Below are 25,416 nucleotides of genomic sequence, written 5' to 3'. Positions count from 1 at the left end.
ATCATTTTATAATAGTTGCTGGGCTGCTGACTTTCGTCTGCATCCTGTTATTCAAAAGTAGCAGGTCCATTCGGTCGGTTTACTGCCATTTGTGAGTAACCCCTCAAGGCCTCCGCCGCCGGCACGCGGGCGGCTCTCAGGCCCCTCGCGGAAGCAGCGCGCGGCCGGAGCGCTCGCAGTGCCGCAGGCGGTGTGACGCCCAACAGCGCCACACGCTCGAGTGCCTTGCCTAAAACGGTCACACGAGATTGTGTAAAAAGTGAGATATTCCATCTTCTCACATTGAATAGAGTGAAATACTAACCCTTCTAACATTAAATAATAATGGCAGCAAAAAAAAATTATTCTTTATTTTTACATAATTCCCTCCTTAAATTTAGGTCATTTCATGCGACAAGAAGCAATATATATAATTCTCATGGTCGCTTGAGTGTTTTTCCCCAGGAACTCCTTTCCTTCTCTGAGAGGATATACCCAGTAATACCATTATTTCACCCATTATGATGTCAGAATTACAACACACCGTATTCTATTCACCACAAAATACAGCATCTATCTTTTTTTTCTTCTCCCCGACTCCCCAGATTTCCTAGCTATAATATCTGGTTACATGTGGGTCTCTCACACTCTTTATTTATGAAACACTAACCCGAAGCTGAGTCGACTTCGCTGATACTACTTTCCCTCTGTCTCTGTTACTCCTTTTTTTGGGGGGTGGGGGACAAATCATTCAAACTTTTGTAAAGGAATTCTATATACAGGATGGTAATTTTCTACCACCATGTTTTAAAATCCATCATCCCCTTGCATTTAAGAAACCATCCCTCCCTTTAGCAGATTAGCAAACCAGGACCGAGAGAGTTCTGTGATTGCTTCAGTTAGCACAATCAGTTGTCAGGAGGAGCCCAAAGGGCATGAGTGCTCCTGCCCCAGCCTGTGGCTTCACTACAATGCAGGGAAGTTCGTTCGATGGCCACTATCCAACTAGACATTGTCACTTGAGAGAGAGAGACATGTGCTCAATGACCACTTATTGAATACTGGACATTTCTTGTGTTGAAATCATAATGGCTCGCTCTCAGCCAAGTGAAATAAATCAAAGAAGAAAAATCAAAATTGAAAATATGTCCATTTTACTACACCCTGAGGTATTTATTCAGCCAGCACTTACTGAGTGCCTACTATATGCCAAGATCTCTGCTGAGTGCAGAAAACAAAAGATAATTAATTAGATATCCTCCTTGGCATTGAGGACTGCACTGATTAATTATTGAAAAAAAATTGTAGACTGCAATGCGATCTGTGATATAATAGGAAAACGCATCAAATGCCATGGAAACACGGAAGAACAACAACGCCCGAAAGGGAGACGTTTTCACGAGTTTCCTACTTGAGTTTGAGCCTGAAGGATGCAGAGAATTTCTCCAGGCTAAAATGGGAGGGGATGGGAGATGAGAAGATATTTTTCCCAGTGCTCAGTGAGGAGAGGCTGAGTGGATAAACACAAGAAAGGATGAGCTGACTCTTGACAGCGGTGCGCTGGTCAACCAGCTCTCCGGAGGAGAACAAAACCCCTGACAGGTAGCAAATGTCGACTTATGTGGAGTGAATACTGCCTGCACGACCAGCTTCCAGCTACCGACATGACATCACCGATCCCTGGGTCAGGAGGAGGCGGGCACATTCGGTGCTTGCCAGCCAGTCTGAGCCAACTTCAGCTCGCCATTAATGGTAGGGTACTCTACAAGAATGTGTGGAATGAATGAGCATATAAATAAAAGAATGAACAAAGGGTGTGATCCCAGGGCTAGAACCAATAATGTCTAAGGCACGGAAGTCTGAGAATTCATTGCCCTCTAAATGAATAAGAAGCTCTGTGAGGTGTATCAGGAGGAGAGAATGACTAGTGAGCTGGGTCTGTCCTAGAATGCCAGGCTCTGGGGTCTGACTTTAAAGGTAGCTGGGCACCATCGCAAGCTTTGGAAGAGGAAGAATACTCTCACTAGCTCTGTATTTCTGATGCACCTTTGGCCATCATCACACATGACCACCTTTGCTTTCCTCAAAGTATGAACACAAATATGAATGTTTAAATCCTTACAAAAATTTTAATATGCAAAGCAGCTAAAGCCTTCTTTTCAACCAAACATAAGAGCAAGACAGCCTTCAAATTCTTCCTGTATCACTGGAAATGACTTCTTTACTGAATCAAAAGCAGTCCAAAAGAAGATTGGAGTCAACCAACAGAGGTAAATCGATTTTGCAGCACAGTATGCAAGTGAAGTCAAATGTAGAGAAACAGAGCAGAGGAGAAAATGGATTAATCACATGGGATACAGAGAAAAAACTACTTTCAAAGGCCACCATGACAGTCAACCTTCTTCTATATCGTAGACTCTTTATGCTCTGAAATTTGGGCTTGTACATATGCATTGTCCCAAATTGATGGCTTTACTTTTTGAAACCAGTAGGTGCTTTTCCAAACCAGAAACCTTTCCCAGGAGTACATCTTACCTAGAGATATTGTCAGGTGAGCAGGCAGAGATGCTGGTCTCCATGCTGTCAGAGCTGTCTAGGCTCAGCGTGTCGAAGGCCTGGTCCTTGTAGCTGTGATCTGGGTAGTGGAAACTGTTCAAGTAGACATTTGATTCGGATGCTGTGCGGTTGTAAAATTCAGAAGACTTCTGCCTTTGTCCCTCACTCATCTGTTGGTGATTATATCCTAAGGAAAGAGCCATAAATATGTTACTATGTCTCATTTTTCAGTCTTAGATCTTCTAAGACATAAACCAGCAACCCAAAACATCTGCCTATGAAACTGGGGCCTTGGTCTAATTTGTTTTGAAGCCAAAAAGATCAAAGAGACAGCATCACGCTCAGTGCAAGCAAGCGTTTCCCAGAACCGGCCTTGTGAATGATGGTCTTTGTCAGCGGGTCACTTGACACTGCTGTGTCATTTCCACTTCTCAGTACAACCGAGGATAATATATCAGCACACACACACACCCAGAACACGATTAAAGGCCCCGAATCCTCTAGAAATAGCTGAGTTTAAGTGAATCAAGATGACTCCTCATGACAAGCAACACCAGGGTCTTAGGGCAGTCATTTCTTCAGTGGTGTTCCAACTTAAGAGCTACTCAATCTGGTCACAAAACAGAAGCTGGACCATCTAGGTATAGGATTTGAGAAACCTGCATGTCACTCCTATCATCACGAACACTTGTAGTCTGGTTAAGATGCAAACTGCACATTTTTCTCATTCTCCCCCCCCCCCCCCAATTTGCCTTGTCTGCCAACTACCTTATGTAAGACATGCAGAGTCCATAACCCTTCCAATGGCTGTGGTCCTCCTAATTACCACATATATGGCTTTCTTTTTTTTCCACCTTAACCGTCAGCCTTTGGCTAGTTGGTGGTATCAACCATATGAAAATGTAGGGATCACATTAATAGAAGCAAAAGTACCATAAGTAAGAGGGGTTTCCCTTACCCTGTACCTGGTCAGCTGGCATGTCGGTCATTTGTGTTATTGCTATGGCTTGCTCTCTGGTAGCTGATTTTGGGCATCACACATTGAATTATTCTTCCTTTTGATTCTCTATTTACCATGTACTCAGGAATTAGGGATCATACTGATAAATAAATCCCTTGATTCATTAAAAAGATGTTTTCTTTAGCCGGTACCATAGTTTGCAATCAAATCAAATCTGATCAAATTTCCTACTAGACTTATTATTAAGAGTTTACAATTGGACCATCTGAATTTTCCGTTTTCTTGTGCTCAATCTACCTCTCAATGAGGCTTTTAATTAGTAATGAAATGGTCAAAAAGAAGGCCAAAGGGCAAAAGAAGACAAGTGATTCCAAACAACTTCCTCAGCTGTTGACTAATATTTCCATTTAAAAACAGAAGCCAAATCCATGATGCTTTAACAAAGCACTATAAACCAAAACTAAAACTGTAAGATGATTTTAGTTCCATGAGGAATTTGCATGCCGTTCGTATTTTGGAGTAGTTTTAGATTATCTACGTGAAAATGTTAGTACACATTAAGGCAATTCTGGGAAAATAAGTTTCTTTAAATATAAAATGTAATTATAAATGATAAACAAACACCCATACGCAAAAACTACATATCACTCTGCTCAGGAAACATGCAAAACGTGAAAGCACACCATGAGACTTTAGAGAGCATGTCATTAATTGCAATGATTAATGCATAAAGCATCACACGAAGCCAGTGCATTCATAAGCGTGGAGCATGTGCCTTTTATCCCCTTAAGAATGGCAAAATAATTCAATATTCAAATATTTACCTTTGATACTTGAACTTTTGGAATTACTAACTGCTCCTTTTAAATTGTTTCCAATTATTCATCATGGAAAAAGGGGGGACAAGAAAAACACACCAGAAATTATTTGAAAAGGTCATACACATATCTTTCCTTATGTTTTCCAAAAAGGCTTGTTGGCAAAGAAAACCTCACACTGGCACTAATGACATGAGAGACATGTCCTGGTTTTAGTATGAAAAACAAATCCCTAAAGGACAGCCCTATAATTAAAAACATGCAAGAATTATCTCCTGTGCGATGACATGTGCCAAACCTCCCTTCCCTTCAGTTTTTCACAATGAGGAAAAGTCAGTTCCTACAACGCAACGAACACTTTCGGGAAAAGCAGAAAAGAGAGTGAATATATTTCTTCTTAAAACAACTGTATGCCCTGCTCCTCATATCTTCTAGGAATTTTTTTTTTCCCAAAAGTATCACAAAATAAGAAAATGAACTTACCACCTTCATGAGAAGTAGACAGTAAACTAAAATGGTGCCAATGTTTTGGATGCAGGCACAAGGGACAGCCGTGTTACAATGTGTACCGTGCTAAGGACTGTGACCCTAAATCCCCTAGGTCACCTCCTCTGTGTTTCGCTGTATTTCGCTGCTCTCAGTCCGAGGGAACCTTCCATCATTCCGGTGGTAGGATGAACACCTTGCGTTTTCATGGCAGCCTGAATGGGAAGTGCTGCTGCTAACAAGCAGCTTTCCCAAAGCAGGACTTTTGTTTCCTGTGGACCCAAGTGTGTTGAACGTCCATCTTATGAGCTGCTCCCTTCCCCCCACCGGCAACACTCAACTGATCACGATGAACTCAGCTGTCACCTGGCTGAGCCTCCTCCCTCCTGAACAATCCCCCCAAAAAACCAAGTTACTCCTGCAATTACAAACGAGGGCATGGACCTCCTCCTTGGGACCCCAGAATTGCACCAGTGTGACTCATAAGAGCTGGCTTTAGGATCCAGGCTCTGTCCCGGCCCTTTAAAGAGACAGATATTTTCAACAGAAAAACCCTGCAGGAGATCAGGATTCTGGGGGAGGGTTCCCAGGTAGGGGCCCAGGAAGAGCTGCTGGTGCAGTAAGGTAGCATCAGTACCATTGTGAGCTGATTAAGCCTCCACTCAAGATAAGTTATCAGGGAGGGGGACATGTGTATCCTGTTCACCCCCATTTGCTTGGTATTCAGATGTCACAAAATAAAGACTCACTGAATGTATTCACTTGTTCATCTGTAAATTCTAACCATGTTAGTGGCTAAATAAGGACGTGGAATGCATCTACTGTTTGGGGTGGGGCAAAGCAAGGGGGTTGGAAAAAAACCTGAGACTTTCCCAAATCCTTGAGACTGCTTGGTTTTTGTTTTTGTTTCAAAATTATGTAGCAAGAATAACATTCAGCAGTGGGACAGCAACTAAAAAGGAAAAAAGGCCTTGTAAATGCTCTAAATCCTTCCTATCCAGGCAGAAATGTCTGTCTGAATGCGGTATTTTATAGGCTTTATAAAGTGAGACCTGATAATACCCGAGGCTGGTCGCTAAGCACAGCACAAACATGGAACCCAAGCCAATTCAACTCTCTTCACTGCCCTGGAAGAGCCAACAGATTGGCTGTGCAAAGCCCATTTATCATTATTTTTCAAAATGCTCATCTTTATGAATTCTAGCTAATTGGATCTGAAAAGTCCTTTGTGAGTTAACCATTGTGGGATACATAATCTCGCCAGTATTTTCCAAATGTGTGTTATAGACCTTCAAATGGTTATCTGGGCCTTAATACAGAAAATTAGATGACCAAATTATAATCTGGTTTGAGAGGATAAAATTAATGGGTATTTCCGACCATTTCTCACCTGCTGAGAAACTCATTCTTCCTACCCACAGTCCACAGCCGGAAGACGAAGGCGCAGGACAAGTCAGGAATGAGGAGGATGACAGTGAAAGGGAAAAAGATACAAGATCAAAAAGGATGGCAAAGGGACAGGAAAACAGACACTTCAGCATGCAGTCGTTGACGGGGTTAGTCACAATACCAGCTTGATGAGGTAAGATGTTCACAGTTTTAGATTAAATCTGAGTTTATAGAGAAGAACTCAAGAAGTTAAAAAAACAAAAGTAAGCTTATGAAACATGCACACAGTCAAAAATGAGAAAACCTTTCGCACACATGGGTCAACTAGAAAACAGGGAGACTAAAGACAAGATTCTATCTATGAAACAGTTCTTTTTGCTGAGAGGACATTAACAGATAGTTTTTAAGAGCTAAGGTTTGCAACATGCCATTCAATTATTTGAAGCACAACCCATCAAACTTTACAAGTCAGTCCTGTAACATCCTCCGTCTCTATCACCCGGCCACATAAGAAGCGTCTTATTTATTCCAGCCAGACATCTAGACTGCTCTTCACTCTCTGCTGAATCTTTCCTATAAAACTGGCTTAAATGGAATGAACAAGTTGGAGCCTCCAAAATCCTTCCATCCTCCCATGTAGCCTCCTTATTTACACCTGGCCTTTATAAAGGAGAAATATCCTGTTTGACACTTAGCCGACATACATCACAAGGCCCGCTCTTTCTTCATCTAGATCCTGAGTCTTACAAAACAATGCTTCTGAAGCACTCGTGTTTCCTGCATGGTCTGACCTTGCAACAAAAAAACAAAACAAAGAGGGTCGTGCAGCTGCCCATGAATGAACGGCAGCTGCACCCAGCATTGTGTTTCTAGCAAATGTGCAACAATTTTCCTCTATTGTGTAAAAGGAATAATCATTAGACTGAAAAATACACCATTGTACAGTTTTAAATCTGATCACTTCTTAAAGGTGACTTGACAATGACCTTTCACTATTTGCTGGAAACAAAAACACCACACAGGGAGGTTGTCATACCTTTCTTGGACTTTCCTGCATTGAACAGAAGACAAAAGGACAAAGATTTCATTCATTCTAAAGCTTACAGAGGAATAGTTCACAAGTTGTACAAAAGCCAATAACCATTACAACTTTAAGAGCTGAGTTCCTGGGCTCTCTGCTTGAAACCTGCTCTCAGAGATCTTTGTCGGCAGGATCACGTTGTCAGTTCTACTAAAACAGTGCTGACAGAAGGAAGGCTGATACTTACACCATTGTCCTTGATGTGTCCATTACGAATAAGCAGCAAAAGAATAGTTCATTTAAGTTAATTGTGCAAGTCATAAAAATGGTTAAGATTTATTTCACTCGAGTTAATGAAAATGTGCAAGGTCCAGTTTGTTTCAAAAATGAAATTTTACTTGGCGTTTGCTAGTTGAATGAAGCCAACACGTGCTAGTGAAACAATTCCAAATGAAATTATCATTCATCTTTCTTGGTCCTTGTGGGCCAGCTGTATGGGCCTGGTAGAAAATCCCACCAATTTGATGGTCTGTTTTAACTCAAAAAACTGCAGTTCCCAACTGCTCCTCCTCTGGGTGGGGGAGTCAAGGGTGGCAGGCTGGCCTCACAAGATATTTACATCACATCCTCTTGGATCAACACATACATGATGGTTCTCTGTTTACTGGGGAGCTGTCTCATCAGCACCACATGGAACTCTTTAAGAGGAACACCACTTAGAGCTGCAGCAGGGAAAGACTGAGGCTGCAGACCTCTCAGATGGATAAAAGACCTACCAGTGAAGAACAGAGCACGAAAGCTAAGTCAAAGACAACAGATTTCCCAGAGGGTATGTCCGTCCCTAATGTGACCTAAGGAATTGGCTCAGTTTTTTCTTCATGAACCTAACATGAGGATTTCTATTATTTAAGGGAAAAACAAATTAGAAAAATAGAGATCAAACATCCCTTCTGTTTCACTACATCTCACAAGAATCTTTTTATATGATACTGTTAACAACTCGATTTTTACAAATCTATCCATTTGGTATAAAAGTCTAGTTTTTCTTACTCTCTAAGGAAATGCTTTCAACATAAATATGGCATAGTGGCTAACCCAAACTTTGTTGTCTTCAGCCAGAGGGAAAAAATTTACTTAAAAAGAAGTTTATAAATATCACAGAAGAATGCCTTAACAGAAAACAGACTTGACCCACAAGTGAACAGTTATAAGTGAGAGCCAAAAAATAATCATTTGTTTATTATTTATAAACTGTAAGAGATATTTTTAGCTTATTAAGAAATTATGAAAAAATAAAGGAGAAGTTCACTCAAGTGTATTTTATTCAAATGTTAACACTGTGAACCTCTCACACGTTATAAACCACATGTATGAATACCATGGCCTCTGTTAGCTCTTAAATCCCTTCTGGTGATGATGAAAGCCTCACTCAAGTGACATATATATTCCACTTATCCACACACATATACACACCATTAATTATACGTACACTAATAATTACACATTATTTCTCATGGTATCAGTGATTACTCCCTGGTGACATTAGTAAAGAGGCCGAGCAGTCTGAGCTGAAACCCAGCCTGCTTAGAGGGAAGGGTATGAATCCCACTAACGAATGCGCTGAGAGGCCACTGCTGGCATCCCCATTCACATCCTGGGCAAACCTCCATCATTGCATTTACACAGTTTACTGAAATCGTATGTTTTGTGTCTCTCTTCCTCATGAGACTATAAGTATGTCAAGGGCAAAGATCATGTCATTTATGTGCACTCTTGCTATCTAGCACTGCGCTTGTTCAAAAGTCAGGGCCAATATAAATTGACCTAAACTTTACTATGTTAACACAATAAATCGAATCTTCTCAATGAGAACCTCACCTCTGGAATTGCATTATAGCATTTTCTTCTAGTCCCACAAAGACTACTTGAAAAATGCAATGTACTATTACAAAGAAATAGACTATGCTGAGAGTCCAAAACATCCACATAGAATGAAAGCTCAGTCCACATTAAAAGCCCTCTGGGAAGTTTGTCCTGGGCCACTGGTGCTCTGTGTCAGCTCAGTGAGCCTTTAGCAGGGGTGAAACAGAGTGGCTCAGCCACAAACCAGGGCAGTGACTCAGTTAAGTGCCCTGGGAATCTCTCAGGACGTCAGTGGTCTCTTTTTAGTTTCTCCCAATCAAATACAAAGGTTAGTAACTCTCTACGGGCCTTTCTTATCTGAGAATTCCATTGAATTTATAAAGTACAATGGGTATGTTTAAAATGTACCAGCCATGTGTGTATGTGGGAAAAATCATCTTAGGACAATAAGGAGTATATATATACACACACCCCTCCCTAAAGGGGATACATGAAGAATAAAGTTGAGGACAGTGGTTGATTCCCTCTCTAATGACCCCCAACTCTGCTCCGACTCACTCTCCCTAAGGAACTCTAGTGCTTGACAAAGGACATGACACTCGGTTTAAAAGGTACATACATACCTCTGAGCATCCTCCGAGATTCTGAGTCTTTGGTCATGGTTGCCAGGGAGTGGGGGAGCACGCTGCCACAGCTGTTGCTTTGTCCCAGGGGCAGGTGGCCCTGTGAAAACCAGGGAAATAATTCAGGCAAACTGCAGGCCCAGTGGTCCTTCCGGACATGGTCACATCGCTGTTTCCACAGCTCCTATCTTGGTACAGAGGGCAGGGAAGGTAAGGCTCTGCATCCCGTGTGTTGATGTCCCTCCCCAGGAGCTCCACAGCAGTCTCAACATCACAGCCATTCCTCCAGTGGCAGCAATTCCCAGACTGAAGACAGATGGGGAAAACACTGTCCAAAACCACCTTAGAGAACAACTCAAAGTCCTTCATGCATGAGGAGCAGAGGGCAGATGCGGGGTCAAGAATGCATGCACATCATGCACAAGGACAGAGAAGATCTACACTCATTACAAGGGCACCAATTTCCATCCACTCCTAGTTATCAAATGGGCTGACAACTGGAGAAACTTATTAATTATCCCTGTGGTTTCAGCAGTCTTTTAAAATAGCAAAATCCTTAGTGTAAAATATACCTGGAATGCCAGTTTATAAAATAGATGAAAACAAAGTTACTCTGATTAAGGGCAAGGGAAGGATCCCAGAGTATGTCCCACTCAGGACCTCCTTCTCAGTTTCCCTTCCCCTCTTCCTGCAATGACCCCTGGGCAAGTCAGCAGAACAGAAGTGAAGGTGACTCAGGCATCACACCTCAAGGGTTCACATTCTTGCGTCAGTGCCACCAGCTGAGGGCACGGGGGCCAGCCACGTGGCTTCTCTCCACCTGGGTTTACCCACGTGCACAATGGGGATGATAATAATTAGTACTTTCACTGCATAGTGCTGTTGGGTTTTAAAATGAAACAATCCACATAAAAGGCTTGGCCCAGTGTCAGGCTCAAAGAAATAACTCCGTAAGTATTTGTTGCTATTATTCCTGGAATCCAGGGCTTCTATCCTCCAATTTCCAGATCTGGGATGCAGCTATGGGAGTGTGTCACAGAAGTGAATGCTACTCACCACTGGACTGGGTAGGTGCTTTGGTACCAGAGTGTATAATTTCAAATGTCCTCTGAATGGGTAGGAAATGCAATTTAATTACGATGTCTGCCTAACAAGCAAACTTACTGGTTCATTATAGAGCATTTTCTTTAAGGGCCTTTGCACATCAGTCAACAAGAGGACAAATGGACTCAGTGAAGGTGAAGCCCGTGGTTCTCCCCATGTCCTACCTTCGGGGCGGTGCTCCTCCCCATAGTAGCACTGCTGAAATGTGGGGATATGGAAGGGGTGCTTTTCTTTCGAGGCAAAGTGTCACTCAGATAGAGGCCTTCTTGATGCTGTTTTTTCCTTTCTTCCAGACTTCTAAAGTGCTTTAAATGCAAATGTAAAGCAGAATAGCACAACTTGACTAACTGAAACAGGTCACTGAGGAAATTAGGAAGTATGCATTTACAAGGAAGCTTTGGAATTTTAACACAGAATTAAAAAAAATTATTCAGCTTGTACTCGTGTTCACTAAGAGACTTGGGCTAGCATTTGGTAAGATACATAGATACTGGAGGAGTCTACTACTGAACCTAGAAAAATTTTTTTTAAAAATCCACCTGTCCCTTTCACAGTAGTGCCTGCTGCCTTGGGGCCTCAGGACAACTTACAAATTATTATGATGGTTGCCATGTGGATGGCGGAACAGCCAGTGGACAAAGCAAGTAAGCAGTTTCTCCCCTTGTCTGTCTGGACAGTGCTGTGTGATGGCACAGATCCCAGTTTGAGGAGAACACGAAAAGGGAGAAGAAAGAAGACGGAGACAAAGAGTAAACAGGGAAGTTGCTTTAAAGTTGGAATCATTATCTCAATCACATAAACACACTCCAATCCACATAATGTTTCCATGTAAGGCATCCTTCTCGATTTAAAAAAGATCCTGGCCAAGAAGCCCCTATTGTAATCCCTCGCATTTAAAAATCCTCCTGTTGATGATTTTATTATTTTTTTTTTCTTCAGATTCCTAAGGCAAAATTTTGGCCAACTTGAAACTTCTCCAAAGTTTTCTTGGCCTCCCCCAAAAATGTCTTTGATAGAAAAGTTACTTCTTAACTACAGATTCTTTCGGTTTGACCATTTTTATACCAAACTCAGGCTTTTGAAATATGTCACAATGAGTTCAAATCTGAGTTATCAAATTTACTATCAATCTTCAAACATGCCAATCATGAAGAATATCTGCATTTTAACTTTACAATTATCTATTTATACGTGATATTTATGAACCTAAAAGTTGTGAGGAGATACAGTCTTTTAACAGAAGGTAACAGATAGTGAGGGTTCCTGCAGGAAAGGTAAGGGCCGGGCATAGTAAACCAGGGGGCGCCTACTTTGGGGGGCTAATGACTGACCCCTGGGGCCAAATTCATATATGGATTTGATGATAGTTGAAAGGAGTCTTAAAACAGATTTTTTTTTTTGAATACCCACACGTGAGTATGCACTGAATGCACTAAAAGGAGGGCAGCGTTTGGAATAATAAATTATTTACTTTAAAATGTTAAAACAGTTAAAAACTTATTGTTCTCTGGACCACATGCCCTGCTTGTGGTCTGACCCTGGACAAGCTACTTACCAACGCTGAGCCTCACTCAGTTCCCTAAACATCAATATGGAGATATTTTATACATCACGGGATTGTTGGAAGGAAGAAATGAGACACTGGTAAAATGTTTTGCAAATTTTGACTCGTAGCAGAGGAATGCTGTCTATTATGGCTTCAATAATGTGTAAGGAAAATATTTTGTGTTGACACAGCAACTTTTTACACTGTGGATATTATGGAAATAATTATTATTTTGAAGAATATCCGAGGCAAGTTGCAGTATTTTGGTTGAATGGGATCTGAAGCATGAGGATGTGAAGCTAGGTCAAACATGCCAAACGCCAGGAGGGGACAATCAAAGTCTCAAACTTTCTAACAATCCCCACACTCTTAGGACATAATAAAAAATGTCCTTTAAAAAAAAGGAGTATGCACCTTGTTTTTTTAAAAAATACCTTTGGAAAAGTTGAAGAAGAGATTTCCCATAAGTAACTCTTTTGTGGAGATAACATTCCCACACTCTGACCACCAGCTCCTAATTACCTGCTGCTCCTGCTGCTGCTGCCTCCTGTGTTTCTTAGCTGGTAGAGGAGGAGGTGTGTCATTTAAAGGGGAAGGATCGACAGATGTAGCCACGACTTCAGGCCAAGAGGCTGATGGAGGTTGAGTGATAGGATGAGGAGAAAGGGTGGAAGGAAACATAAATCCAGAACAGACAGGTGATCTTTGCTTTATAGGAGAAAGAAAAAGTATATATGTGTCCATATGAAATGAAAGATTAAGACAAAGAAATGAAATTGATAATATGATTGTTCTGTTTTCTTAAATGTTACCCAAGAAGTCATAAATGATGGGCAGTATTTTTCAATTTAGCCTCTTGTTAAAATCCTACACTGTGAGCAACTTGAATCAGTACGAGGTGTTTTAATTTACTATTAACTGCCCCTGCCCACATGTTTTAAGGCAGCATAGCATTAAACAAACAAACAAAAAATCCATACTGCAAAACAAAACAGAAGACAAAATCAAACTGGAAAGATGATTCAAACCAACAATTTTAGAAAGGCTTTGTGGTTTCTAAGAAAACTAGGTTGGGCTAGAGTGCTGATATGTAGTTTCTTTTCTGAGCTTACTTCTCCTGGTGCTGCATACTCTGTACCAAGTTTCCTGGTTTCCAGGATCATTGGTAGAGCACTACCCCCGAATCGGTCTGTTTCTCAAACTCAGCATCACCCTGGCCCTCTGGTCAACCAGACATGTCCTTGTCTCCCATACCCTCGTTTTCAGGTAACCGTGGGTTAATTTCTGACATGAGAAAAGCAGTGAACAAATGAAATGGCATGCCAACACACCTCTTTATTTTGTGGCTGGCTGACCAGCACAGCTGTGGTAGGCCCAGTGGCAACAGCGTCAGCGTCAGCAGGGAACTGAGTGGAAGGGGAGAGATTCGTGGAATTGCCACATGGCTCATTAATTTCATTTACAATGATATAGCCCTAAAAGGAGGAATTCAGAAGTTAAACACAAGGAAAGCAAGAGCTGAGGCATGCAAGAGTATTAATGGTCCCAGTACAATGGAGTTAGCTCAGAGCGGCACAGCCTGGTCTCTGTGGTATTATCAAATGTTTCATTAAGGCAATCATGAGCAATTAAAATGGATTTATGGTGCTTAATCTTGAAAATGAGATTTCAAACACTAAAAGTAAAATTTCAGGTGAAATCAAAATGACTCTATTGTAAATAGCTTTGATTTAAAAGTATCCATCAGTATCAGCATCCATTCCGTTGACTGAATAAGGTTGTTACTACACAGCATTTAAAACAATCGCAGGCAAAATAAATCCAAGATATAAAATCGACAACGCAATCACTCTCTAATTCAAGAGGCTTTTCCACAAATCTTTATTCCTAGATTCTCCCCTCTACTGCTCCCTGACAAATCAGACAGTGAAGAAATGTAGACTACTGGTTCTTGGGTTTTGCACTAAGATATTTATAAAGCATGAATTTATTTGCCATGGAATCTAGCTTTTAGGCATCTCAACAAAATGAAAATTAAAAGGCCACTGTCCTCTTGTGAGTATTTCTACATCCAGCTAATTCTCTCCATCTCTCTTCATTTGTTTGAATCCAGGCCACCAGCATCTCTGGCCTATACTATCTCCATCACCGCCATACTGGTTTCCCGGCATCTCCTTCTTAAAATCCACAGAGCAGCCCAGAGTGATATTTAACAAATGGACCTCAGATAATGTCACCTTCCTGCTTAAAACCACTCAGTAGCTTCCCATCTACATAAAATAAACCATATTTCTTTAACATGACTCGCAAGACCCAGCCCCTGCCCACCTCGCTAACATAACCTTATTCCACCACAGTCCATTCACAACCACTCTTTATTTACTGAATCTGCCGGATCTGTGTTCTAAATAATGGAGAGAAACTATGAAACCTATGAAACCGAACAGTCTAATAAAGCTTTTGCAGAAATATTTCACGAAGTACTTCTGAGGCACACATTAGTTACAACTATTATGTGATGAGCATTTACTTCACTTACCTAAACACACACACACACACACAAACACACACACACACACACACACACACACACACACACACAGTGTATCTGCATTAGACACAAAGATAATCCCTGAAATCCTCAAAGCATAAATAATGAAAGGCAGGAAGACCATCAAAGCATTGAGTGCTTTCATAAGTCATTTCTGTTAGTGTTTTTCCTAGTCAGTGAATCACATAGAACTGAGGTGCATCTCCTGACTTCTAAGGTGGTACCAGTGGACATATAAAATCATAGCTTACCTCTTTCAGAGTACTGGGGTTGACAGGAAACCCTTTCCCCCCTGAAAGGCTGGAGTACTTCTTTTCCAAATTACAAAGATTTTCCTTTTCCTGAAGGAACACAAAACCTATTAAGCTGACTCAACCTTGCATTTCCCTGACGACTACTGACTGAATATTTTACCACGTGACTTATTGACCCTTCTCATATCTTCTTTTGTGAAGTGTTTGTATTCAAGTCTTTTGTCTGATTTTTAAAAAATTTATTTATTGGTTGTTTATCTATTATTATTGAGTTGTAGTCGTTTCTCATATATTCTGGATACAAGTCCTTTGTCATTTCCTCTTTAAGAAATCCTTGCTTACCCCAAGGCCAAGAAGAAGCACTTGCACACTATATCTTTTAGAAAATTTATCATTTTAATTTTTATGTTTAGATCTAAAATCTGTCTTGAATTAATTTATATGTGTGGTGTGAGGATGAACGGTGTTGAGGTTCACTTTTTCCCATGTTTACCCACTTGATCCAGCACTTTCCTTTCCCTAGTGGATTGTCTTGGAGCCTGTCAAAAATCAATAAACAGTACATGTGGGCGTCTCTTTCTGGACTCTGTTCGTTTCCTCTTATCTATATGTTTATTTGTATACCAGCACCACACCATCTTAAACACTACAGCTTTAGAGTAAAACTTGAAGTCAAATAGTATAAATCCTGCAACTTTATTCTTCTTGCTCAAATTTGTTTTGGCTGTTTGATGCCTTTTACATTTTCATGTACAGTCTATTCTCATTATTTGCAGTAGCCATGTTGCCACGAACACTGAACTAGTGAATCCTGAACCACTGTTTCAAGGGGAAATACAGGGCTGGGTTCCTGTGGGCTTATAGTCACAGTATTTTCATCAATTGATCAACACATAACTTTGTTTTATGTGTGTTTCTGTTTAAAGACATCTTATTAACATAAAGTTGGCTCATTAACATTCAACTCATAGCCAACAGCACTATAATTCAAGCCTGAATGAAGCTTATCTAACACCTGTATTTTCTCCATAAGGCACATCAAGCCCTCCTGCTCTTAGGAACACCAGACAGTACTTTTGCAGAAGGCTTGTGAGCCATTTTAAATAGCAAAATCACTAACAAAAAACACAAAAAATGTGAAAACATGGCACTAAACCATCCACAAACAGAACACTTGTTCACAGAGCATTGCCCTGTTCAGCCTAAGCTGGTAACATGCATGTCCATCAAGTGACTCAAAACATTCACTGCTCTGTGCATGTCCATCAGTGACTGCATGACAAGTATTAATCTTATTTTAAGGTTACAAATAAACTTTAGTGAACAGGTGGACTCACAAATATGGACTCCACGAATAATGAAGAATGACTGTAAATTTCAGCGTCAACTTGTCAATTTCTTCAAAAACATCTATTAGGATTTTTACTGGAATAGAGATCATCTATAGGTCAACTTGGGGTAATAAAAATCTTAAGACTTACGAACCACAATTTTTACAGTAGAATCATATTTTATATATTTTAATGAGGACAGAGTATTCCTATTGTGTTCACCTATTTAAAAAAATTCATCATTGGAGACTTTTTCCCTTTTTACTAAAATTTCAAAACCTTCTGAAATACTGTGTGTTACACTATCTAATTTGAGTTGTGCCTTTGAATCTTGTGAGCAAAAGGTGATGGGGAGGCTAATGGCACCAGAGTTCACCCCCAGAGCTGAGCACAGGGCTGGAAAATACAGCTCCAATGGGAGATTTCTAGGTGCTGAAGAAGCAGGAGGAGGGGAGCTGTCAGGGGTCCCATGTGGGCTACAGAGGCACCCCAAGTGAACTCATCATTTTATATGAAGGACCAATCTCTTCTCTGTTCTCAACCCAAAAATGGCTAAGTAGCTACACTGGGAATGCTCCAACTACACTTCTAGGTGGGACCATGGGACAGCCTCATCCTTCATCCATCATTCTAGATTTGATCTTTCTCCTGCACTCCACTCTGGGCCGATCGCGTATTTTCATGATCCCAAGTGTCAAATTCCAGGTATTGATTGCGGGTAAGGCTCAGTCCTGAGACTAGCCCCATCAATTTTAATTTTTGTTGTCTTACTCCTGAAATTAGACCAGGGACTACATCAGAAAATTGGGCTGCAGGTTAGGCAAAGTCACTTTAGGTGCTGGACAGAAGGGGGCATAGTCTGTTTAATGAGAATGATCTTGCCACACATGGGGTTTCTACTTTGCCAATTAAGCCAAGCTAAATCCAATGTGGCATTCTCCGAGAAGACCCACATGCCGATAATTGGAGTTCAAAACTCCAGAGCAACTGAGCCAAAATGTTTGACAGCAGTAAAAAGAGCAGAATGCATTTTGCCTATTCAACAAAAAAAAATGAGCTTTTTTTAAAGAAGAAAATCAGAAGACAAACAGATTTTCCATAGTTTAGATTTTCACATTATGGAAGAAAAATGAAGAAAACATCTTTGCTTATTTTCTGAATTATAGTTAACCATTCACAGAGCATCAGCTTATTAATGCTCTTACTCATTATTATTTGGAGGATTAAATAAAAATGTATATAGACAATCCTTCCTTAAATTAGAGCTCACTATTCTTTATTAAATGGCACTTGCCTTGATGGAGGCAACTTTCCCTGAGTTGGAGCCCATGTGTCACTGCAACCAGCACCGAAAAGGGAATACTTACCCTTTGCAGCATCATTAGCAGATTATTCTTTTCTTTCACAAAATGATCTTGTTCTCTCTGAGCCTGCTGGACAATGTGATTGGCTTGCTTTTTCAATGCAGAAATTTTTTCCTGGAGGAAAAAAGATGGCCATAGAAAGATGTACATTAGACATGAAAAGTTTTGTCAGACTGCCCTAGAAAAGGGAGGAAAAGTGTTTACAACTAGAAGAGCAGTGATCACATTTCCCTGATGGTGGCTAGGCAGTGATTACTACCCAGAGACAGTGAGGCAGTTTCTTTGAACTGCCAAGTTCAAGGCTTTTCTCTACCTAAGGTTAAGTGATTTAAAATCTATTTCAAGAACCCAGAAGTCAACAGGAAGTCTAGTTTTAGAATATAAATGAATTTTTGACATCATCTTGGGAGATGCCTCATGGGAAAAAAAACAATGGAATTTCTTATTTAAACCGAAAGTTTAAGTCACTTTCTCCATCTTTGTTTCCCTAGTTTTATCAGTTGAGTACAGAGCACTGGGGTGTGATTCTAAATTCTGGAACAAGAGCTGAATTTTGGGCTGGATATCTAGGTGCTAAGGGTTGGGTGGAAGCAGTAATCTGCACGGCATTACACGAGGCTATTTCTAGTAGTAACCAACTATCGGCAGGCTTTGAGAACTACTGAGCAACAGAAACAGAGACATTCCAAAAAGACTGCGCATAGAATTATTCCAAGTTTAGTTACCATGACTGCAAAGGCAAGTAATTTAAAACATATATCTAGATTTCCAATTTTCTCTACCTTGGTTTTCACATAAAAGAAAAAATTAGGTATTAGTTCATAAGTGCATCTACAGCATTAAGTAACAGTGACCGTAACACGTCTCAGTTTACCTAGTTCGCAGCACCACTCACAGATGGCAGGCTCCGTAAGCTGCCAAATGTGGCATGTGATTGAACACACAAAGGTATTCAGGTAAAACAGATAACAGACAGAAGGACACACACTATCGCTATATAAACAATCGTATTGTCACGTAGTGAGGGGTGTAGTTTGACTTTGTCGCTGAAAGACACCTGGCAAAAGTACCTTTCTAGTAACAATGTTCCGCTGATACTCAGCCACTTCACGCAGGAGCTGTTGGGTCAGGTTCTCCTTTTCCTCATCTAGACGGCTCTCGCGCTCAAGCTGCTGGAATTCCAGGTCTTCAAAGTGTTTGCTTTCGACATCCAACAGATCGGCATCCTTTGGAGAAAAGGGAATGAAAACAAGACACTCCAGAATGGCTGCAGACTTCTTAATGTGAAGAAAAAATTATTAAAAGCAAAAAGTCCCAAAGTATCTTTCCAGTTACAACACTGACCAGGGTTAGAACATGATAATCCTCCCTTTGTAGTTAAACCCAAAACAGTGACTTAGAATGAAATAAGGGACTGGGGTGGTGGGGGCAGGGGGGAACAACGTTCATTTCACTGTTGGTTTTAGTTTGTTCTTTGGATGTTGGAATTCCTGCTTTAAATCTACCAGGTGGCTTTAAAATGGATTAAGAAGTATAAAATATTATAAGACCAAGGGTGTGACATAGTCTCTTGAATAAATTTCTACTTTCCACAATTTTTCAAATGAAATGAGACTTTAGTATAGAGATTAAATTCAAGATTCCAAAGTTGTTGACTATTTAAAAAAAAAAGGTTCAAAAGGTGGCATACGTAACAGCTCAGAGGTCTCTGAGAGGGAGACATGTGCCCCAAATGGCATACAACACAATCCACTGGGATGTGAGGGAGAAATATTAGACCTTCTTTATATTTATTTTTAGTTATTCTCTTCTTTTACAATTTCTCAATAAATGTTCTCTAATGTACATACAAGTAGAGTGTACATACAAGTAGAGTAGTATATGTACATTACTTAAAAATGAATATATATTTTTTGAGTAGGTATGCAATATGTATTATATATTTATAATATAATATGACCTATGTGTATATATATAGGCATGCATGCTCAAATAATGCTTTTGAAGGGAAAAGTCATCAAAAACATTTGAAGATTGGAATTCTTAAACTGGGCTTCCATGAATCCCTTAAAATTGTTGACCCGTCTATTTACTAGAAAGAGTAGAACCACAGCGTTCATCAGGCACAAAGAGTGACTCAAAAGGTTAAGCCCTGCTATTTGAGGAACAATCTTCAGGACACTTAAGAACAAACAAATCATGAAAGTCAGATGGTCGACAATAGGCCTTCTTCAGCCTATGAGATGTCTGAAGGCAGGAATGAATCTGTATCTGTGCAGAGTGGTGCATGTTGTGTAAATTATTCTCCAATCTACTTAAAAAATAAAAAACACCTCCTTATTTTGGGAGCCTTTTTCAGAGCTATAAATGAGGTATGTATAGAAGATTTTTTAAAAAATCTAATTTGTAAATAATTGATGACCAAAAAGAAAAAGGCAGCTGGGCTATATGGCTCTCAGCTCTACGAAGGTAAAAGTGTCAGGGAATTTTTTTTTCAATCAACACATTAAATAAATGGATAAAGAAATATATGATAAATTGGATCTAAATAAGTGGGTAAAGAAATAAATGATAAATTAGAGCTCTATCTTTAAACACATCACTCCCTCCCCTAGTTTTTCATGTAAGTGATACAGTAAGTCTTTTAATCAAATGGAATACAGTTCTGTCTTCTGGAATGAATTTTATTCTGGGGATGATTCACAGGACTATTGGCTACCATGAAATTACAACCAACACTATAGCAACACGATTATTATGTCAACACAGTGGATTCTCAAGCTGAAGAAAATCTGAAAAACATATTTAGCATTTCTTAACACTTCTTTACATTTTAATTAGCCAAACGGAAAGTGGTCTTGGTTTGAAGTCACTGGGTGACATTTCAAGTTTATCAGATATTTCATGCTTATAACTCCAGTGTTATGTCTTGAAACAAAATACCTGTAGTCTTAAAACATCAGCAGATATATTCACAATGGCCTCCGTACTCAAGTTTTTCAGGTCTTTCAATTTAGCTTGGTTTGTGGCTAAATGTTATTAAGATAGAAATTTTAATAAGCATTTTTTTTTTTTTTTTTTTTTTTTTAGTTTATAAAGAATCTTCATCCAAAGTGGGCATGTGGCTCACAATAGATACACCACGCTAGTCAGTCACTTACTCTACATCTGGGTAATATGCACCATGTGTTATTTTAACCACATGAAGGTCACAAGAGTCACTAAATTATTTGTAGTAAATATTTAAACCACTGCATGAAAATAATAGCACACTAGGCAGGAAAGTTGAAAATTAAAGCTAAACTCAGCACTCAGATTCTTCTGGTGTAATCATCTGATCAAGTTATCTAAACCATTAAAACATGTGCATATAAACTTACACTGTGAAAGAAAAACAACTTAGGAAGGGAAAAGACTTTTACAAGACTTTAGATAAGAACAAGAATTCAAGAGATGGAATTTGGGGACAGGAGTAGTTTAATTGAGCATGGAATAATATATACAGGAAGCTCAAAGTCAAGTATATGACTAGTTGAATAAAAATTTTAATTAAACTTCTCCACTAAAAGAACATTACAAATCTCTAGTGGCTGGCAAGTTCAAAGGCCAGGCGTGAAAAGAAATAAAACAGCTGCACTAAAGGAAATTCAACAGAAGTCCTTTTCTTTTTCCAATAACTTTTTTGATAATGTATATGGCAGGAGTTCAATGCCCAATTTTATGTTTTCTTTGCCTGGTAGAGGGATAGAAGAAGCGATGTGGTATGGCCAGGAAACCTGATTACCAGTAATAATCTCACGACAGCTCAAGGCCAACTTTGAAAGCAAATTTAAACGGGGCTCAGGGCTTGTTACTGTTTCTCCATCTGATGCACTACGTCAAACACTTCACTTGCATACTTTTGGAATTTGGAAAAATACAATGGAAATCATCAAGTACAACCTTCTCATTGTATACATGAGGATGCTGAGGGCCATAGAGGTTGAATGACTTGTCGATTAAAAACAAACTAATTGTAGAGCCAGTAAGAAAAAAAAAGGTCTCCTGTGCCTATTGGCCATTTGTATGTCTTCATTGGAGAATTGCTTGTTTAGGTCTTCTGCCCATTTTTGGATTGGGTTATTTGTTTTTTTCTTATTAAGTTGTATGAGCTGTTTATATATTCTGGAAATTAAGCCCTTGTCATTCTCATATTTTGCTAATATTTCTCCCATTCTGTAGGTTGTCTTTTTGTTTTGCTTATGGTTTCCTCTGCTGTGCAAAAGCTTATAAGTTTAATTAGATCCCATTTGTTTATTTTTGCTTTTATTTATACTGAATAGAATTTTTAAAAAATCAGGAAACCAAAATCAACCATTCAGCTGAATAAATATCAAAACACAAAAAAACTATCCTAGCCAGGAGCCTCCTAGCAAATGAAAGGCTCATTTATCTCTAGTTTTGTTTTTTTTTTCGTCCCCCACACTTCTTGTATTCCAGAGAATGATTCGGTTGGTGAGCTCACTATCAACTACATTAAGCCACAGGCCATGAAATCAACATCAGATGAAAACTGTATTCTGCCTACAGAACAATGATTCAAGGGTAAGAAGCCCAGTCATAAATCCATAGTGTAATATGCACAAAATCATTCTACAATTTCTGCTTAAGTATTTGGGACAACGTACAGTGAAAGAAAATTATTTCCTTCCTATTCATTTATTTTCTATTTTGTCTAACTTGCCACCTAATGAAGTTAGCTGTAATAAAATCAACTTTATTGAATCTAGCTTACATGCCTTGGGAAAAGCTTTGTAATGGAGTGCTATTCTGGAGAGTTTGAAGTCCGAAGGGAAATGGGCTGTAATAACACAGGAAGTTCCGAGTATGAATGGACTTCTCATGAAATAAATGAACTTTTTACTGATTAAGACAAGGGACTGGTGAAGAGTTATTTTGGTCATCATCCATCTCTGGAAAACAAGAATTAGTAGCTCTCTTAATATAAGATGAACAGAAGCTGCCACAAGCCATTTTTCTCTTCTAAGAAAAGGGTTTTATGATAAGAATTTTGCACTCTGCTTGGAAAGGAAGAGGAAAGAGTCTTTGCCTTCAATTAGTGGAATAGGCTGTCTGCATCATTTCCTTTCCTCATTTGTAGTCAAAGTCCTTGGAATGTATACAAATTTATAAGTTTTTCTACAGAATCTAGATTAAGCAAACAGTAATTATTTATATCAGCCTGACTTCAGGTTATTAATAGAATCTACCAAATTTTTTTTGAAGCAATATTTGTAAAGAATAGTAGCAATAACTGGGTAACTAAAGGAAGGCAGAACAAAGTACATAATCACGCTTCTGACTCCAAATAAAGTATTATGGTGACTGCGTAAAATCTTCAGTAATAAAGAAAGCTGGAATAGAGTAAACAAATATAAAAATGTTTCCCAATCTCTTTTGTGAACTGGCATAAATGCACAAAAAATTACAAACTAAAATAATTTTACAAATACTATTCTTTTCCCAATCATTTTTATCACAAGATTTCCAGAGAACTGTGACACTGAGGGTCAGGAAATTTGATGATCTTACAGCAAATTAAGTTGTACACAATATAATGAGTAAAGGGGAAGAAACATTTTTGAAGCTTTGATTCAATACTGTAAAAACTACAGATATTCAAACTGTTATGCTGTAGTTTAACCTGTCTGTACTGGGTACTTTTTATGAAGGTGCTTTCAACCTGTGCAATACACTGAAAAGTTTCACCTGTAATTTTTCATAACCTAGTGACACTCAGAGGTATCAAACATTTTTGTATGCAAGGACATCATACACATTTTCAAGGCTGTGCTCTTTTAACTGATCTTGTCCAAGCTGCCCATTTCCAAGAAGGTACAGACGTAGTAACATGAATGAACTAGTCTTCTTTGCTACTCACATGGAATCGTAAACTGTTAGTCACTTAGTACTAATCACGCGACTCCTCTAGAGGTCCCAGACTGTTAATGACTGTCTCCCCAGAGTCACGTCTATTTGGGCCGCTGTTTAGAGCAAAGAACTCAGCTGTCAAGAGGCTATGAAATATTAAGTGGCCTTACGGGTGTTTGCGAAACTCTCCACCTAGGAAGTCTTGTTTCCAAAGATAAGTAGCGAGGTTGTGTTCAACACGGCCAGCGTAAAAGATTGAAGAATAACCTGATGAAGTTCACCTAGAAGGTCTATGTGGCACTAAAGTTTAAAAAATTACAAAGCTTGTATGAGAACATGTTGAAATGCCCTGCATCTTGGGTCTTGTTTGACTACTGTGATCAAGCTAATGAGTTTAATGTTACTAAGAAAGAAAAAGAAAAACAAAATGATGAGCAGTGGTGGGGAGCAAATCAGAGAACAGAAAAATCTGTGGATGGGAGTATAAAATCAAGCTAAGAAAAATACATTTGAGGTCAAACAGTACTCACGATGCAGCAGAGAAGGCAGGGAAAGATGTCAGCTGTTTTTAAAACAGCTACAATCTTGACGGTTACATGTCCATAATAGCTCTCTTTTGTTACAAAGAAGGACCCCAGAAATGTTTTTCATTGTTAATGAGGAGAAGGATTCCAACAAGGAATTTTTAAACTGATTGGCACAGAATAATATATACTGTCAGCATGCAGATTTCTATTTAAAACGCATCTAATGACCAGAATTTATGCGAATTTATGCAAATTTATGCTATGTGAAGTAGAAAGTCATAGGTAAGCGGAACTTAATTGAAAAAAATAAAAATAACGAACAACTAGCACATTCCTGTTTGCTACTGACCCTCTTCAGTTGTTGTTGTAACTGTTCCCTCATGGACTCAGGACAATTGTCCAGCTGGGTCTTCTGCTCGGAGTAAAGCTCCTGAAGCCTCTCTAGTTTTTCCCTTTCAGCATCAAGCTTTACCTTCTCCTGAATTTCAGAAATCAGAAAATAGAAGAATAGAAATTACCTTCACACCCCAAGCAGGCGTTAGCGAACATTTCCCAAGGATAACACAAATAAGCAAACACAAGCAAACTCCAGACATCCTATGACTGTAGAAACATATCTTGTTAGTGACTCGGATTAGGGGGTATCAGTGGCCGTAAAGACGAGGGGCCCCAGTTTTGCGTTCTCCAAACCCGGTCCACTCATCAGGTATTGGTGACGACCCTCGTCCTTCCTTCCTCCCTTCCTTCCTGCCAGCACATTACAATAGCAGGGGGAGCAATGGGAATGTTGGTCCATGGTCAACAAAGAACAAAAGAAATGCCAACTGAATTCCTGAGATAGCCCTGCAAAGAGTCACTTGGCAGAGAACCAGACAAAGGGAAGCAGGCATTTACCTTGAGGACTGTCAGAGTCCAGTTTGCTGAAGGCAAGTGTTATGCAAGCTTTGGAAATCATTGAAATTTTGTTCTCAGGTCAGAGGCACATTAGGTGCCCAACTGATATACAGGTCATCTGGAACAATTTTAGCTATCTGGCAAACTTCAGAGCTTAAGCAATTGGAGAATCAGAGCGTAAGGAGAGCATCTAATTCAGAGGCAGAGGTCTAGTAAAAATGAAAGACTGACAAAGCAGC

General features: G+C 39.5%; 1 protein-coding gene across 11 annotated transcripts in view; it reads right to left on the bottom strand.

The window, feature by feature from the left end:
• PHLDB2 (pleckstrin homology like domain family B member 2) overlaps nt 1-25,416 on the bottom strand; it is a 100,831-nt gene that overhangs the window by 16,030 nt on the left and 59,385 nt on the right. For 2 of the 11 annotated variants that reach the window (XM_032478888.1, XM_032478879.1), the window contains exons 6-15: nt 24,633-24,761; nt 18,917-19,072; nt 17,850-17,960; nt 15,149-15,238; nt 13,678-13,821; nt 10,965-11,105; nt 9,697-9,796; nt 6,191-6,211; nt 4,321-4,356; nt 2,515-2,722 (exon numbers count right to left, since the gene is read on the bottom strand). In XM_032478888.1, coding sequence (XP_032334779.1) covers nt 2,515-2,722; nt 4,321-4,356; nt 6,191-6,211; nt 9,697-9,796; nt 10,965-11,105; nt 13,678-13,821; nt 15,149-15,238; nt 17,850-17,960; nt 18,917-19,072; nt 24,633-24,761 — 1,136 coding nt within the window. The remainder of the gene's footprint in view (nt 1-2,514; nt 2,723-4,320; nt 4,357-6,190; nt 6,212-9,696; nt 9,797-10,964; nt 11,106-13,677; nt 13,822-15,148; nt 15,239-17,849; nt 17,961-18,916; nt 19,073-24,632; nt 24,762-25,416) is intronic. The other 9 variants (XM_032478872.1, XM_032478857.1, XM_032478898.1 and 6 more) reach the window with 9 other exon arrangements.

This window comes from Camelus ferus, chromosome 1, assembly GCF_009834535.1.
Source record: "Camelus ferus isolate YT-003-E chromosome 1, BCGSAC_Cfer_1.0, whole genome shotgun sequence".
Taxonomy (NCBI): domain Eukaryota; kingdom Metazoa; phylum Chordata; class Mammalia; order Artiodactyla; family Camelidae; genus Camelus; species Camelus ferus.
This window is presented reverse-complemented; position numbering and strand designations above follow the sequence as displayed.